The 17,398-nt window shown below is 39.1% G+C and overlaps 1 protein-coding gene across 5 annotated transcripts in view; it reads right to left on the bottom strand.

Annotated features, from left to right (window-relative positions):
* Positions 1–8,984: 8,984 nt before the first annotated feature.
* The window catches only part of DYNC2H1 (dynein cytoplasmic 2 heavy chain 1), a 264,075-nt gene continuing 255,661 nt past the window's right edge, over positions 8,985–17,398 (bottom strand). For all 5 annotated transcript variants that reach the window (XM_045515383.2, XM_045515381.2, XM_045515382.2 and 2 more), the window contains one exon: positions 8,985–9,529. In XM_045515383.2, coding sequence (XP_045371339.2) covers positions 9,371–9,529 — 159 coding nt within the window. In that variant the 3' untranslated portion in view covers positions 8,985–9,370. The remainder of the gene's footprint in view (positions 9,530–17,398) is intronic.

The raw sequence follows: 17,398 nt of genomic DNA, 5'->3' as shown, positions 1-17,398 counted from the left end.
GATACTTTGACCTCTTTCCATGAATCATGAATGCTCTTAATGACATCTACAATGGCAAATCCTTTCCAGAAAGGTTTCACTTTCTTTTGCCCAAACCCATTAGATGAATCACCATCTATGGCAGCTATAGCCTTACAAAATGTGTTTCTTAAATAACAAGACTTGAATGGTGAAATTATTTCTTAATCCGCAGAATGAGTATTGTGCTGGCCGGCATGAAGACAACATAAACCTGGTTGTGCATCTCCATCCGAGCTCCTGGGTGACCAGGTGCATTGTCGATGAGCAGTCGTATTTTGAAAGGAATCTTTTTTTTCTGAATAATGGGCTTAAAATAGCCAGTAAACCATGTAGTAAACAGATGAGCTGTCATCCAGGCTTTATTGTTCCATGTAAAGAGCACAGGCAGAGGAGATACAGTATAATTATTAAGGGCTTTAGGATTTTGGGGAGGGTAAGTAGGCACTGGCTTCAGCTTACAGTCACCAGCTGTATTAACTTCTAACAAGTGAGTCAATCTGTCTTTTGAAGCCAGTTATTGACTTCTCCTCTCTAGCTATGAAAGCCCTAGGTGGCAACGTATTTCAGTCGCAGGCTATCTCATCTACATTGAACACCTGCTGTTTAGTGGAGCTACTTTCGTAAATTATCTAAGCCAGATCTTCTGGATAACCTGCTGGGGCTTTTGCATCAGCACTTGCTGCTTCACCTTGTACTTTTAGGTTATGGGGATGGCTTCCCCACCAAACCTCGTGAACTAGCCTCTGCTAGCTTCAAACCTTTTCTGCAGTTTTTTTCACCTCTCTCAGCCTTCACAGAGATGAGGAGAGTCAGGGTCGTGCTCTGGGTTAGGCTTTGACTTAATGGAATGTTGTGGCTGGTCTGACCTTCTATCCAGACCACTAAAACTTTCCGCCTATCAGTGAATAGGGCGGTTTGCTTTCTTATCATTTGTGTGTTGACTGGATCAGTACTTTTAATTTTCTTCAAGGGCTTGTCCTTTGCAACTTAGCTAACCATTTGGTGCAAGAGGCATGGCTTTCAGCCAGTCTTGGTCTCTACGTGTCCTCCTTGCCAAGATTAATCTTTTCTGCTGTTGACTTCACGTGAGAGTCATATGACTCTTAAACGACTTTGTACTCTGTAATTAACTAGCCTAATTTTCAACGTTGTATTTCAGGGAATAGGGAGGCCCGAGGATAGGGAGAAAGACGGGAACAGCTGGTCAGTGGAGCAGTCAGAATACACACAACATTTATTGATTAAGGTCTACCTTCCACGGGCGTGGTTCATGGCACCCCAAACAATTATAATAGTGACATCAAAGATCACTAATCACAGATCACCATAACAAATATATTAATAATGAAAAAGTTTGAAATATTGGGAGAATTACCAAAGTGTGACACAGAGACACAAAGTGAGCAAATGCTTTTGGAACAACAACGCTGACAGATTTGCCCGATGCAAGGTTGCCACAAACTTTCAATTTGTGAAAAATGCAATCTCTGCAAAGTGCAATAAAACAAAGAATTTAGCTATTTGTGAATAAAGAAATGTCAGGTCAGGTAAAGTTCTTTGATAAACATGTTCGTATCCTTAACACAGCTGCTATGTATTGAATTCCATTATGCACCGGAGATTTATCACAATATTGTCTATTACACTAACTGCAATTCTGAGGGTTGGGGATATTTGTCTCCAAGCAGGAGGTAAAGAAACTGAAAAACAAAGAGCAAAATGCCCGTCTTGAGGCGCGCAGCTGCCATGTGACAAAGCAAGAACTTGCGCTCATGTTTCTGACTCGAAAGAAATCTACACGTTGACACTTTGGATCTGAAATCTACATGTTGCAAATGTTTTGTTTTTTTAAGGTTGTGTGTATTCACTCATTTCATTTTCTTTTTGGCTCTAATCTCTTCTTTGCATGTAGAAATTCTCTTTTCAGGGCTTATCTTTGCTTAAACTTTATAGTGTTTTTACCTCTGGCCAGTCAGGGCTGGAATCAAGCCATGTATGTCATTGCCAGAGACGCTAAGATGTACGGAGAACCTTTTCTGAACAGAAAGACCTCTGGCAGTGAAAGGGGAGCGAATGGGGGAGGGGCTGACAAATTGACGAGCAAGTCCTAAGAGAGCAGGTTATATGCAGATAACCACACACACACACACACGCACACGCATGCACACTCTCCTTTGAGACAAGTCTTCAGTTAGCACATTAAATGGTCTACCTATTGGATAGTTTGTGGCTATCCAATCCTGAGTTCTCCAAGGGTTGACTTTCATCTCTTTTTTCCGTGAAGTCTTAGGTCTACAGTCTCAGGAAAAACAGATATTTTCCTAGATTTCTGCTAGAGAAGTCCTCAGAAAACAGAGCTCTCGGAAGGAAAGTTCCTAGCAAAGGAATCAGAATCTTTTCCGCCCATCCATAGGCATAACATATGATGGAATTGGCTGACGGGTCCTTCCCACCAGGTGGCAGTGTGAGGTAGAAGTGTTTTAAGTTGATTTTAGAGGTGGACCTTTTGGGGTCCTGAGTTTGAACAAGCTGTTTAAGCTCTGAAAGTCTTCAACAGATGACTCCTCTAGTGTAACGACTGGCCTGCAGTCCTCACAGGGTCGTGTTAATGTGTGGAAAAATCGCTTTGCAAATGATACAGCGTTATCCATACATGACCCTTACTGTTATTATCGTGGACTACTTGACCTAGAAAATGAATTCTTGAGGCCCTCAGTGTCTAAGCTTGCACAAATCTCCCCTTAAAGAAGCACCCTATTCAGCCTTCTGTAAGATTCTGCCACATGTAACCAAGTGTTCTATTCCCCCGGCTTGGAGACCATGCCCCAGAGAACGGAGCTGGCACAGAAATTGCTTGTTCTTAGGAAAAGATGGTTAATCTCTTTCCCCTTCTTTCCTGTGCCCTTAGTTTCGGCTTGAGCCATGCAATTCCAGGTACAGTCTGAGTTCACATGGAAAGATAACCTATCGGGAGGATGTGAAAGGAAGCCGTGGGGTGAGGGACAGAAAGAGTAACGTGAAGATGGGGATGTCAGGGCACGTGTAGGACCATCATCAAACTTCCAGGTCCTCCTGCCCCGATCCTTCCCCTGGATGAAGCTTGGACCTCCTGTCTCCTACAGCTTCCGGGCAGGCACCCTGTGGAGAGTAGCCTGGACTATGGGGATCCAGAAAGTTGCTCTCATTGTCCTGGCTGTCATACTGACCCTTTTTTTTTTATCGTCACTGTATCATGAGCTTCAAAATTTAACTTTTATACAGGAAGCCCTCATTTATGAATGTAAGTTATACATTTTACTTTCTTTATTATCTACCCATACATCTGCAGTTCAACTCTTGAACGTGATTGGGTTATTCATTTCTTTGGCTCTTAATTATATGTATTTTCAGTACACCTCTAAAGACATTTGATATCATAAAATAGGTAAATTTCCTATCTCGTGATGAAACTGGTGGACTCCTAAAATATATAAACGTGTGTTCTGTTGATAACAACAAAAAGACCTTTGAATTGACAAATCATAAACTTAACAAAAAGGAAAAGCATCTACAGACACCGAAGTCTGCATGAGACTTGGTCAGATGGCTGGTGGTCAGGAAATCAAGCAATGGTTTCTCAGAAGAGTGGCTAGAATTAGTAAGAGCAGACTGTTAGTGAGTTTATGGTTATACAAAGCCTGTACTTCACTATACCTTCTAGACATAACCCTTTATTCGAAGCCTAATTTGAGCTTGAAGTAGTTTTTGGTTTTGGCTTTAAAAACCTGCATCACCCAGCTCCCCGCAAAACCTAGCCACATAAGCTATCCACAGTGGGTTTGCATGAGGCTCCTGCCCAGCAGTTAAAATCCTGCTGGGAGCTCACTTTGTGTTTGAGTTTTATATTTTCCTTGCACACAAATTGATGGATATATGCTTTCATTTTCTTAGGATCATGTAACTGTTAGAGATATCAAAAACCACATGCAACTGAATTTTGAATTTGCACACAGCTTTATCTGCCTTAAAGTTACTGTTTGAGGTCATTATACTAGCAAGAAGTAAAACTTTAAGCTGTAAGGGGAAAATATTGTCATTTTAACCACCTTGTGCTGGGAAGACAAACCAGATGAAAGGCTGAAAAATTCTACTGCATTCCAGTAAAAAAACCGAAAAAAAACAAAAAAATTTTATTCATCAAAATCAAACACAAGAAAAGACAACTCAATAGGAAAAGTTGGGTCAAAGACAAAAATAATATTTCCCAGAAGCAAAATCACAAATGGCCAATAAACAGGTGAAAAATTTTGCATAACTTTATTTATAAATAGGGAAGTGCCAATTAAAACTACCATGTTATGCCATTTCATATCTACCAGATGTGCAGAAATGTGAAGTATTGACAAGGACTCAGAATGACAAGAATTCACGTGTTACACTGCTGGTGGGACTGCAAATTGGTTCATTCACACTAATAATTATTATTATAATAAAACTAGCGTTAGGCAGTCTTTCAAGTGCTTTGTATATGTTAAATCATTTAATCCCTTGGAAAATCATTTGGCACCATCTTCTTAAGCTGATGATTTTCCTACTGGAGACTCAGCCATTTCCCTACTTGGTGGGCACCCCAGAGGAAGTCTTGTAACACGCACATCAGGAGACTTACTAAGAATGTTCACAGCAGCACAATTTGTAGTAGTTAAAAAAAAAATTCATAGCAATTAAAATCTTCCTCAAAAGGAGACTGGATAAGGAAATTTTGGTCAATTCGTACATTCACCCTGAAAAAAAGAAAGATCATCAAATAGATGCCATTTACATAAAAACCACATAAAAGGGATGGGGTGTCGGGCTGCACCCACCTTGTAGGCCTGCAAGCCTGGGAGTTGCCCAGTCTTGAGACCAAAGATGGAGACTAGATACGGTGACAGAGACACCAGTGGCTTGTTACAGGGGATCTTACGTGGCTGAAGCAAAGTGGTCCTGGAGCGACACCCCTCTGTGGGCGGCAGACGGCAGGCGGGACGTGGAGCAGTCGTCACCCCTTGGGAGAGAAGGGGGCTACCATTTACAGGGGGAATTGACCTCGGGGGGGCTTGAGTTACCTGTGATTAGTTAAGCCCTGTAACTAAGAGGGCTGGGTAGTCATGTGAGTGAAGCAGGGGGATGCCCAGACAGCAAGGGAACAGCCATCTTGAAGGGCCTTGACTGAACAAGGGGTCCAGTTAGGCAAAAATATAAAATGTGGCTTAGGGATTCATTCCTACTGAGAAAAACTATGAAGAAACCCAAGGGAATCATAAAAACCAAAATTAGGGTAATTGTCTTGGGTGGAGAGCGGGAAATGAGATACTGAAAATATATCAAGGAGGGTGAGTGCTGTTAGTAAACGTTCTTTTTCTTAAGCTGTGTGTTAGTACACGTGCTCACGTATATCTGTGTTTGACATACTTCACAGGGTTCTTTGTAAGAAAAATAAAAATACAAATGGTCTTGATTCCATTACTGCCTTTATACGTGAAGGAGACGACGTCAGAAAGCCCTCAAGGCACCTGGAACAGCCCTGAGCCTGCAGACGGCACTCAGTGCCTGGAGTAAAGGAGCTTGGGTTGATGGTTCTGAGAGCTAAGTTTGCAATTTAAAGCATTTCTCCTCCGGTTTTCTCTTCCTAAGTTTTACAGAGGTGACGTTTCAACGAAAATATGCATTCTAACAAAGTATCTTGACTGGCACTGTCAGTGCGTTTTATCTTCTCGCCAGAAACTCTGCTGTAGCAAGTATCTGTCAAGATGAAGGACGGATCAACGTGTGGTGCTGAAACAGCCTGGCTCATTCCTTTCAGTAAATTTCAGTTCCAAGCTGATATTCGCCAGAGCATTCAGTTCTGCTGCCTTTGTCCTTTCCTTGAGGGGAGGGAGCGCTGGAAGAGGGGCTTTCCGCCCCTGCCGCTTTACCAGTTTACTGGCTGAGCAAGTCACGTACCTGGTCTTATTTTTCTCGTTAGTAAAATGGACATCATAAATGAATATAATTATCTATCTATCTATCTGTCTAATTATCTACCATCTCTCAATCACTTGGAGAAGTGCCCAGCAGTGTCCAGTGCTATCTAAGCCTTAGTTATTATTGTTATGATATATTGATCACATACAGAATATTGGTTTTAAACAAAATGCTACAAATGACAGTATTTGATAAAACTGTGGTTCATCTTGTGAAAACAAAACAGACTTTTAACACTGGAGAAATAATCACAAATAAACCGGAGAGTGTGGAACAGGATAATATTATAGTCAAATTATTCTCAGCTTGTTATTTCTAAATAGTGAATTCATGTTTTATATAAAACTGCATTATAATTTATCTTAGCATTTATATTTATGTCCAGCCTCAAGATGATATAAGAATACTATGTCTGGATCATGTTATTTTACTGAACGTAAGTATTGTAAATCACAAGCACAAGCTTTGATATCAGACCGTTAAAGGCTTTACGCTTTTTTTTTTTTTTTTTACTATTTTTCAGTCGTTTTATGCCTTTGTACGGAAGGCACTTCAGTAATGGGCTCTTTCTTTGTTGGACGGGGATGTGGTGAGAGCGAGTTTGCCCTCCCCAGCCCCGCCCTTTCTCCCTTCTTCAAGCTCCCAGCTGGGCTACATTTCCCACCAGCCTAGAAATTAGATGTGGCCATGTGATTACATTTTCTCTAATGGAATGCAAACGTAAGTGATGTGTGACGTTTCCAGACGTGGCGCACACCTTCCACGTGGACCCCTTCATGCTTTTCCCTTTCCTAGCTGACTGGGGTGTCAACGCCTGGCCTTGGGAGCCACATGTCTAAGATGGCAGGACTGATGCCCGTCTCCGTTCCTGAATGATTACACAGAGAACTGACCCATGAAACTGAACTGCAGCTCTACTATATGAGCGAAAAATAACCTCCTATGTGTTAAGGTCCTGAGACTTGAGAGTTTGTTCCTGTTATTTAGCCTGCCTTAACCAATAAAGAAATACAAGATGTATAAATATTGTTTAGATGATCTTGGCCAAGTCATCCAACTTCTAGGCCTCTACCCCCTGCATCTGTGAAATGAGGATAATAATCTACTTAGAGTTTAGAAAATTAAGAGGTAAGCTATAAGAAAGTATAAACTCTAGAATACAAGCGAGTCATGACTAAAAAGGAGAGTATTTAAGTAAGATAACTTTAAATCCAAATAATAGACTTAATTCTTAAGTTTTAAAAAGGATTCTTTTGGAATTATGCCATTCTTCTTAAAACTTTTGGTATTTCCAATTGCTTGCAAAAATGTCTAAACTCATGTGCGGTATTCAAAGCCCTGATAAGTAATTCAATTTACCTTTTCAGGCTAATTTTCTGCCACTTGTTACTCCTACATTGTGCCCTCTAAGTGCTTCCATCCCTCCGTCTACCAGCTCACGCTGCTCCCAGTGCCTGAGATGCCCTTCGTCTCCGGGTTGACACTTCAGTTAGTCTTCAAAGCTCAGTTCTATTTCCTGCTCCATCCTTTTCCCTAGAGGGGGAAAAAATCATTTCTACCCCTGTGGTCCCATACTCTATTATTTTTATTATCCACATTACTTGGCACACCATGTGATGGGCTTTCCATCTGTCTCCTGGGTTATTCATTTGACAAATATGTGCGAGACACCTTCTTCATGCCAGGCATGGTCAGAGGAAATAGGGATAGAGCAGTGGAACGTGGCTATGAAGACGAGGACAGATTTCAGGAGTCCTTGTACCTTCACTGCTTAGTATAGTGTCTAAAATGTTAACAGTCAATATTTATTGACTGAATAAAGCTATGTAATACTCACTGAATATTAGAAGTGTGTCAGTTTTAGTTACTTGTTGTCGCCCAGCTCCAAACCCACTTTGACACCTGCTCTGTGATGATGCCCAGAATTCCCATGTGATGTTAAGCTTTCTCAGCTGGGAAAGCTGGATGGACACTGCAGGAGCAAGGGGCCTCTCCTGCTGGCTCCGATGGTACAGCACTGGCCGGCGGTATGGACGGGAGGACAGTGGTGCTCTGCCGCCGCCATGTACCCAGAACGCGGTGGCCTGTTGATGCTGGAGCCCCAGCCCAGGCTAGTATCCACCACTTCGCAGCCCCCTCCTCATGCTGCGTAACCACGGGTCCCCTGCTTGTTCTGGAGGTCCCCCCCACCTTTGGAGCTGGGGCTTATTTTTGCCCCAGAGAGTTGTTTCCTGCTTGCCTGGAACTGCAGGGAAGCTTTGGTCTAGGAAAACCAGAGAACTTGTCAGCCATCCAACAGGCTGTGATGCACCTTCTCCAATGGGGTCTGAAGCCCAGGCTGTGGGAGGCTCTCCTCTCCAAGTCTGTTCTACGGTGGGCACTCACCTTCGCCCTGGGGAACCAGGCAGAGTTCTCTTACATCGTATACTCACTCCTTCATCACGGCTTAACATGTCTTTATATTAAACTCTCCCTGTTTATATCACAGGGTAGGTTTTTGCTTGTTTGTTTTTTGGTCTCCTGATTGGACGCAGACTGATACGAATGGCAATACAATTCAAGCTAATTAGAAATATGAAAGTGAATGTATGTATGTGTATGTGTGACTGAAACACTGCGCTGTGCACCAGAAGCTGGCACACTGTAATTGACTGTACTTCAATTAAAAAAAAAAGAAGGATTTCTGAATGTAATTCAAATTGCTCAGAAACTTTAAAATTGGAATGTAAAATATATTTATTTAAGCTTCAAACCATTGTTGAATTTTACTGTTTATATGAAACAGTAGAAACAGTATGAAACATGAGAAACTATGACTTTTCATCCTTTAATTATTCTATTTATAAAATCCTTATCCTGGTTTCTGTGCTATTATTCCCCATTTCTTTTGTGTTACTCTGAGATTCTGCATATTGTAACTAAAATACAATATATCCTTCAATGTTTAAAAAGATTATATACATATATCTAAAACCATGGAAGATTGAAATATTATTATATTTTATTAAATAATTATGATAAAAAAGATAGCCAAAATATTATTTACTGATTCCTTAAATACACTTTTAAACCTCTTACCTAAAACATAAATTTCTGACCCACTGGAAAAGTGAGCTGCCTCACAGAAATATTTAATGTTACATAGGGATTCTCCATGTTAACATTGACTCCATTAAGTTATTACTTTAAAAGGTACCTGGTCCTGTCGTTACCCACTAAGACAAAAACCCAACAGATAAACAACACTGGACAACTATATGCTAATATTTTGAACTAACACTTCAAATATATACTGACCAGATATTTTATTTAAAGGTTAAACAGTAATTCTTTTTGAGAAGACAGCTTCTATTGTCATGAGATTCTACTGATTTTTTAGAAATAAAGCTGCTCCACACTGAATCCACTGGTCTTGGTTGCCCCCACATGGCACGTCGATGTTGATCACCACACGACTCCTCTCTGTGCTGGTGTAAACAGGCAGAGATATGCAGTCGTCAGCGGAGTACGGACCATATGCGCCCTGGTTAACGAGAATTAACTTTGTTTTAAAGTACAGCAGTACACTGTTGAAGCTGATCATTAGGTAACTAAAGCTACAAACACAAACCCCTTCCAAATAAGATTTATTTAACATTTTATTATGAAATGTTTTAAATAGAGACGAGCATAATAAACCTTCACCATTCAGCTTCAACAATGACCACCTTGTGGCCAAGAGTGTTTCATTCATAACTTTCCCCTAGTCCCAAATATTGGAGTATTTTGAACCAAACCCTATACATTATAAAATTTCACCTATAAATATATAAATATGTCTCTAAATAAAACATAAAATTATCACAATTCTATCAACACAAAAATATTAATAATTTCTTATATCATCTTATACCCATTATCTCATTATCCGGTAACTTTTAAAAGATTTTTTGGTAAGAATCATAATTCAAATAAAGCCCATACTTTGCAGTTTGTTGATGTGTTTCTTAAATCTCCTAAATTTACAGGTTTTTTCTCCTTTTTTTCCTTGCAATTTGTTTGCTGAAGAGCTATTCCAAGAGTTTCCCGCATTCTGACTTCTGTTGGCTACATTTGCATGGCGTTATGTTCTGTTCCCTGTACTCTTGTAAAGTGGATCTGGAGGTGAGTTCAGATTCAGATTCAATGTTTGGTAAAAACATTGGTGTATACTTCCATCAGGAGACATATAATGTCCAGCTGTGTCTCTTTTTAGATACTAGAAGCCACTGATGATCATTATTTATATTCAAGATTACAAAATGATAAACTAATTCTATCATTCCTTCTTCGTTTCTGGGCAGAAATTCGATAAAAAGAAATTTCCACTTATCAACCTTTTGATTACCATGAGGCACAGTTCATATAGGAAAGGCTGGATAATTCTATCCAATTCCCCTCTATTTATGTGCTTTTAAAACAATGAATTCCTTCCCTAGTATACTATAAAGGTGATCAGTGACCCCGCCCCTTTTGAACGTATCATAATGAACTGGTGGATTTAAACATACCTGATGTTTCAGTGCAATGTGATTATTATCTTATTGACGTTCAAATTGTCAGTCTTTAAAGCTGGCTCCTGAGGTTTTGTATTTTTTGTTTTTTTGATATGCCCCTAGTTGTCTTCAGCAGTTTTCTTACCTTCTAGTATGTCACGATGTTGTGTTATAAGCTCATCTTATATAATTCCTGTCCCAGAAATCAAAAACTAGCCATTACTCTGAGGATCCTTGGTTCCTTTAATGAGAAACTATCCCATAATTTTGGTGCTAGGAATGTCTGTCATTCTCCCTCTTGGATTTTTCACTGACTGGATCTTAGAAACAGTACTTTTTGAAGAAGAACATCAGAGTTCATAAAGTAATTCCAATTCAAATTTAGGATTAATGTTTTTATTGAATTTGTATAATTTTATTCAGTAAATGGATTATTCTTTAAGAGTTGGAACAAAACTTAAGAGAAAAGTTAGCCTCACTCCAGAATTTTGTAAGTGACAAATCAGAAACCCATGGAGAACTCACCAGGATGACCTAGTTAAGCAAAGCTGCCATAGGTAGTAGTGAAGGTGAAAAAAACTCTTGGTGTTTGAATATTAGCACCTAAAATCTCTGCTATTCTGTTACTTTTCAAAAGGGAAGACAACAGCATTTATGGAAATAAGTCCTTTCCAGGCTCAGGAGCACTCGTCCAGGAGCCCTGACCCTAAGGAGACTCCCCTCTGAGCACCAGTTTCCCTCCCCAAACAACGCTGTCCACCTAACAGAATGCTGAGTGATTCCGATGACGGGGTCAGGAGCTCCTCATGTCTCTAACTCTCAGGACTACATATGCATAACTTTTCTTTAATCCCTACTAATTCTCAAATCAATTAGAAAAAAAAAATCCCAGCTTTTTACCATCTACCTCATGTCACGGATGGTGTTAGGATGAGAAATGAAAATATTTTTCTTCATGAAAAAATGAGAAGCAAACATTCTACTTTTAAGTCTAGGTGAGTATTACATGAAATTCTGATTATCTTTTCCAGTCTTTATCTCCATCGCCCCTTAGCACACATGAAGACACTGTTCTGACTTACCTAGTCCTTGATATAAATCAGGTGAGTCCCTTTGAAAACTCACTCATTCCTAACATTTGTAAACTGTGACCTGATTTACATGTGACAAAAGTCATTCTTTATGAAGAATTACTCAAATAGATAAAAAGTCCATCTGTTCTGAATCTTTCCAGTTTTCTCTGTTCATATTTGTCAGTTATTCACCCATTCATTTAACAGCATTTATGTGCCAACGTTGCACCTGGAATTATAAAGCCTAGGCGTTTCAATATATACCCAAATAGAGAAAATCATCAACTTCTCTGAAGCTTAAAATTCAGTTTAAGAAACAACATACGCATCCAATATTTAGAATACACTTTTTGGAAAAATGAGTATTTTGGAAAATCAAAATTAACAAACTACTGCCCTGCGATGCATTAACCTAACAATGATTAACGGAGAGAATGAGTGCTGAGTTGGCCCTCGGGAAAAATACAGCATTTGAATTAAAGAGAATTTTCAACCATTATTAGTCACTGCCTAAGCTCTTCCCACTTCAATTCTGCTTAAACAGCAAAGCTTTAAGATTCAGAAATTCCTGTAATTTTCAGAACTCCTTAGCCATTCCTAAAGTTAATAACCTTAGTGCAGGCTTTCTTTTGGTATCACCGTTAAATTCTTCAGCAAAGAGCAGACAAACATTACATATTTGTTGTACTGAAATGATCTGAATCTCTGAATGTCTATTTATAATCCCAGGAATGGTCTTATATTATCTTCCTCTGCCACCTGATATTTGCTTTGCTTCCCATAACTACTGTGATCAAAAGTAAAAATAAAACATCACATTGAAATGGTTTATAATGCTTCTTTTCTATTCAGAAGATCTTCTATCTCTTCATTTTAATGCTAAGCAATTTTCTCTTTAAATTAGAAATGTTAAGAGTAATGCAAAGTTGATTCTTTGCATGTTCGCTGTCAATCTGCTACTTTTTGTATACATTTCCAGATCCTTCCAAACCTGCTTTGGGTTGCAGGCTTTCTGGTTGTTTTACAGTGAGGGTGCAAATGTTTCCAGCGAAACGTATAGTGTTTTAAAAGCAAAGTCCCACAGCTGCTGCTTAAACCTGTGCTTATCATTTCCCAGTCTCTCACATGGTAAATGTTATTAACCTCCTGTAAAAAAAATTAAATGGACTTGCTCTTAGGCCACCAGTAAACAAATAACCAAAGTAGCAGGGCTAAGTACTTCGGCATTCTCACTATTAGCTACAATACTTTGTGCAGACACAAGTTCCAGAAATATTCTTTTGCTGAATTAAATTCTTATAACACAATTCCCATATTGCTTCTCTTAACAGACAAAGCTTAATTAAGACCCTGCTTGGTTGAAATATTTGGATGAAACTAAGATTTTATTGATAACTATTAATAAGTACACCAAGTGCTCAATTAATGCAAAAAAGGACATATATTAGGAAGACTGCAAATATTGCATATTACATTGCATGTAAACAAATTAGTCTGACATAATTAAAATTTAATTAATAATCTATATATTGTGATTACTCGTGCTTATGCCCAGGCCCCAGGGAAAGTGACTTAAATATATACACGGACTACACATAGAAGGCACTGTGCCAAGGTGCAGAAGAAGATACTTCACAAAGGCAAGTGGTGCTATTCAGTATCATTTAGTCAATAAACTAAAGAAAATAACAAAATAAAACACTAGAAAACAAAAAACCTCCAAATCACCTCGGTTAATTCTGTTAACTATCTGGCCAATATCAACTCAAATTTCATTAAAATAAAACATTTCTCATCAGAAATATATTCATGCATAAGGTCCAACCAACTTGTTCTAACATTTGCTTTCTGAATATTTATGAACGAAGTCGATGAATGGTTATTTTTTTAGAAAAGAAGATATTAGGAAACCAGAAGTTCAACATACAGAAAAGTGGCATCATTAGTCATGCAACCCTGGAAAAAAATAACTACCTCCAAATAAGGAACAAAAGAACCTGCCAATAGTGAGTATCTTGATAGACTTTGTTCTGTCGAGAACGTCTAGCTACTCCTTAAAATGTATTTTGGTAGAGAAATACTGCCCTCATACTTTTCAATATGATGATGCTAACAACATTGCTTTCGTAAGTCCTTAAGGGGGAAAAAAACTGTCACACAGAAAAGTATTAATTAAATATTTATTATTTTTAAAACAGAGTGCATATAAGGCAGAGGTTTTAGTACATAGTACCTCATACACATGATGAAAATATTTTAACATCAAGAAAAGAGTTATTGTGAGTGGCTTGTGTAATCATTTCACAGCTATAATGAAGTTGTTTCTGATTTCTTTGTGCCAATTGTGGTACCTGTTGGAAGGTCTAAGCCTGTGGGGTTCAGGCTTGTTCAGGATTTCTATGCTACTGTGGGGCTGATAAACCCTAAGTAATGTTTTTTTACTGGGAAGATAGAACAAAGGCAAACTGACTTCCTGTGGAATGTCAGAACAGGGAATTACGTAAGACTGATGGACCTCACAAGGTGGTGTTTCCCAAACTGTATTACGTGGAACACGAGATCCAGATGGAGGGTGGGGTGCAGGTGCATGAAAAGGGTCACGTGTTAGGTAAACTTTCGGAGTTCTCAGAATTTTTAATAGTCTCAAACACATCATGAATTTCCAAAGTTAAATTTGTTTACCAATTTTTTAGAGAACCATTGGAGAATAATGTAGTATAGGACACTTTTAAGGAAATGCTTTGGAAACAGTAAATGCTTTCTTGATTAAAAACCCACTAGGGAAATCTTAATTTGGACCAGTATTAATTTAACCCAAAGCACTGAGTTGGAAATGGTACAATCTTAAGAATCTGCATCATGAATGAATGAATGAATGAATGCATAAAAGAATAGCCTGAGTGTAGGTTATAGTATCTTAGTGCACACAGATAATGGTAAACAGAACAAGTAGGAAAATATTACCACCAGCCTTTACTTCCTTTTAATTCTACTTGAGCATTCCTGATTTTGTTGACTGGCAACATACATCACGTTTATAACAGAAGCAACAGTAGACCTCCCTGGCCCCCCAGTAAAAGTCTTAGAATGTGTTGTTCATCTCCATTGCTAGGAATTGCCACATATTAAAACAACGTCAAAGTTCTTCAGTCGTCTGCAACCTAAAACGTTCTTTAAAAAACGTAGGTGTTATCTGTTATCTATCTGGTAGAATTGTTACTCAGATTCCTAGGCTGCTGGGCACGTTTCTGCTGAAATCAAGTTACTGAGGACTACTAAGTGTCAGATAATATTATGGAACTAATTTGTGGGGAAAAAAACTTCTTCATTAGTCAGCAAAGTTCTGAATTCTGTTATTTTATCCAAGTTTACCAAAGGATTCTGAACTTTCTGCAATAAAGTAGCGGTAAGAGTAAGTGGTAAGTCTTCTTTCTTGTTTACATAAATTGATGATGATGGTTCCCTGGATTTTATGCTGGTTCCTTCCCTCTTGCTAAAAATGCATTAAAATACTGATGCCCCTCTGTCAAATTCTGTTAACACTTATTAAAAACAGACATACCTGCCCTAAAAAAAAATGCTTCCTTGAACAAAATAATGTTTAACTCAGGCAGAAGTTGGAGAGTTGGATAGTTTTACAGTTGGCAAGCTTTTCTGAAGAGGCCAAACAGTAAATGTTTTAGGATTTATGGCCTGTGTGGTCTCGGACACACCAGCTCTGCGGTGGGGGTCCAAAAGCAGCCACAGACAACGTCTACACACACGGGCATAGCTGGTTTCCAAATGAAACTTCATGGACACTGAAATTTGAATTTCATATAATTTTCACATGTCATGAAATATTATCCTTCTGAGTGTTTCATCAGTTTAAAAATGTAAAAATCATTCACGCTGTGCGCTGCACAAAAACAGGCAGCACGTGGGATGTGGCCTGTGGGCTGTTATTTTCCAGACTCTGGTTTATACCGTTTGGTTGGCTCAGTATGAGGTCTAAGATTTAAGAGCGAGCACCTGGTTTTGAATCTCAGTTGCCTACCTATTAATATGTTATCTTCATCTTGGTCACAATGACATAATCTTTTAAACTTAAGTCTAAATATTTTGTATTCTAAACACTTTGCACAGTGCTTGGCAATTAATCAATAAAACAAATGCTAATTATTACTGTTTAAACACTCGTGCTACCACTGGGGGGCCCCTAACAAATGAGTTTACCAGATTCTCAGTTTCCCAGCCAAATAGAGAGAAAAAGTGCTTTACCAAACTCAGAGGACTGCTGTGAAAGGCAAGTGTCACTGCATTTCACCCTGTGCCAATCATCAGCTGTCTCAGTGCTAGACTGATTTTCTAAAAGTAAAAATCTGATGTTATCACACCCCTGTTCTGCATTCTTCATGGTTTTCTACGGACCGTAAGACAGCCTGAACTCCGTGGTGTGGCTACGCGGCTTGTCATACTTGGTCTCAGCCTTCCTTTCTAACCACATCCCTCCCACTCTTCCATATGAACCACACGGTCCGGATGTATCCCAGTTCCCAGAACAACCTAAATTCTTTTCATACCTCCGTGCATTCAAGAATGCTTCCCCTTCTACATGGAATGCCTTGCCCCTTCCTTTCTTGAATCTGTCCTTGAACTTTTCTTCCTCCTACTGTGACTACGGTGCTGAGAAGCTGCCTCCTCTCCCTGTGAGGTCCCTGACTTCCCCTCATTTGCTTACATACGACAGAGCCGAGGTCTCTGTCATTTGCTAAGGCACTTGATGCAAACCTCTGTGACTGTACTGTGGTAACTCTGAACTGCAATCGTTTCTTTACCTGTTTGCTCCCTCACTCAACAGAAGACCCTTTGATGGAAGAGGTTTATTTTTGTTAAGCCCAGTGTTGAGAATATGGTATGTAAGAACTCAAGTATTTAATGATGAGCAAAGGCACTCAGTACACAATAACGCACTATATGAAATAAGATCATTATTACCATAGTATAATAAAAACACTGAAAAACACTGGCATCAGGACCAGTTAGACCTACCGTGTATGATGCACTGCTGGGTACTTCACACACAGCAATTTATCTAATCCTCAAAGCGGTCCTACAGAAACATCACTATCTCCACTTTCAAATGAGGAAACTGGCTCAGCGAGGTTAGGTAATTTACCCCGAATCATCCGGCTCATATATTTGGGAGCTAGGACTGGAATTTGGTCTATTGGACTCCAAAATTTTGTGTTCTGAAACACTTAGCAATATGCCTTATAGTCTGTGCTTTTTCAGCTGATATAGGAGAGGCAGCCTGAAAGCAGTAGGGTCAGATGGAAAGAGGAGGCTCACTGCAAAGGAAGGAGGGGAAAAAAGAGGTGGGGAAACGCCATAAATCCTTCCTTCTCATGTTATTAAAAATTGCAAAAGCCTTGGGGAAAAATCCCTTTTATAAAAATAAAAATTTTAGATTATCTTGCAGTCATCTTTTTATTGGCTAAATACTCCAATTAATTTTACCCCTCTTTATGTAAAGAGTCTTTTTTTTTTCAGCTTTCTATTCCGATTCTGATTTTTCAAAGTGGGGTAAATAAAGTTGGGTATTTTCCTTTCTCTTTCTGGCTTATGTCACTTAGAATGACTACCTTGCAGTAGCCTTTGATGGAAAAAAACATGAAAACGGATATATGTACGTAAATGCATGGCTGGGACATTGTGCTGTCCATCAGAGACAGACACATTGTAACTGACTGTACTTCAGTAAGAAAAAATTGGGCAGAAAGAATTCTCAAAGCAAAATACCGCCGAGGGCTAAATTCCAAGTCT

The sequence above is a fragment of the Camelus bactrianus genome, chromosome 10, assembly GCF_048773025.1.
Source record: "Camelus bactrianus isolate YW-2024 breed Bactrian camel chromosome 10, ASM4877302v1, whole genome shotgun sequence".
NCBI lineage: Eukaryota > Metazoa > Chordata > Mammalia > Artiodactyla > Camelidae > Camelus > Camelus bactrianus.
Note: the sequence above shows the minus strand (reverse complement) of the source record. Positions and strands in the feature narration are given on the sequence as shown.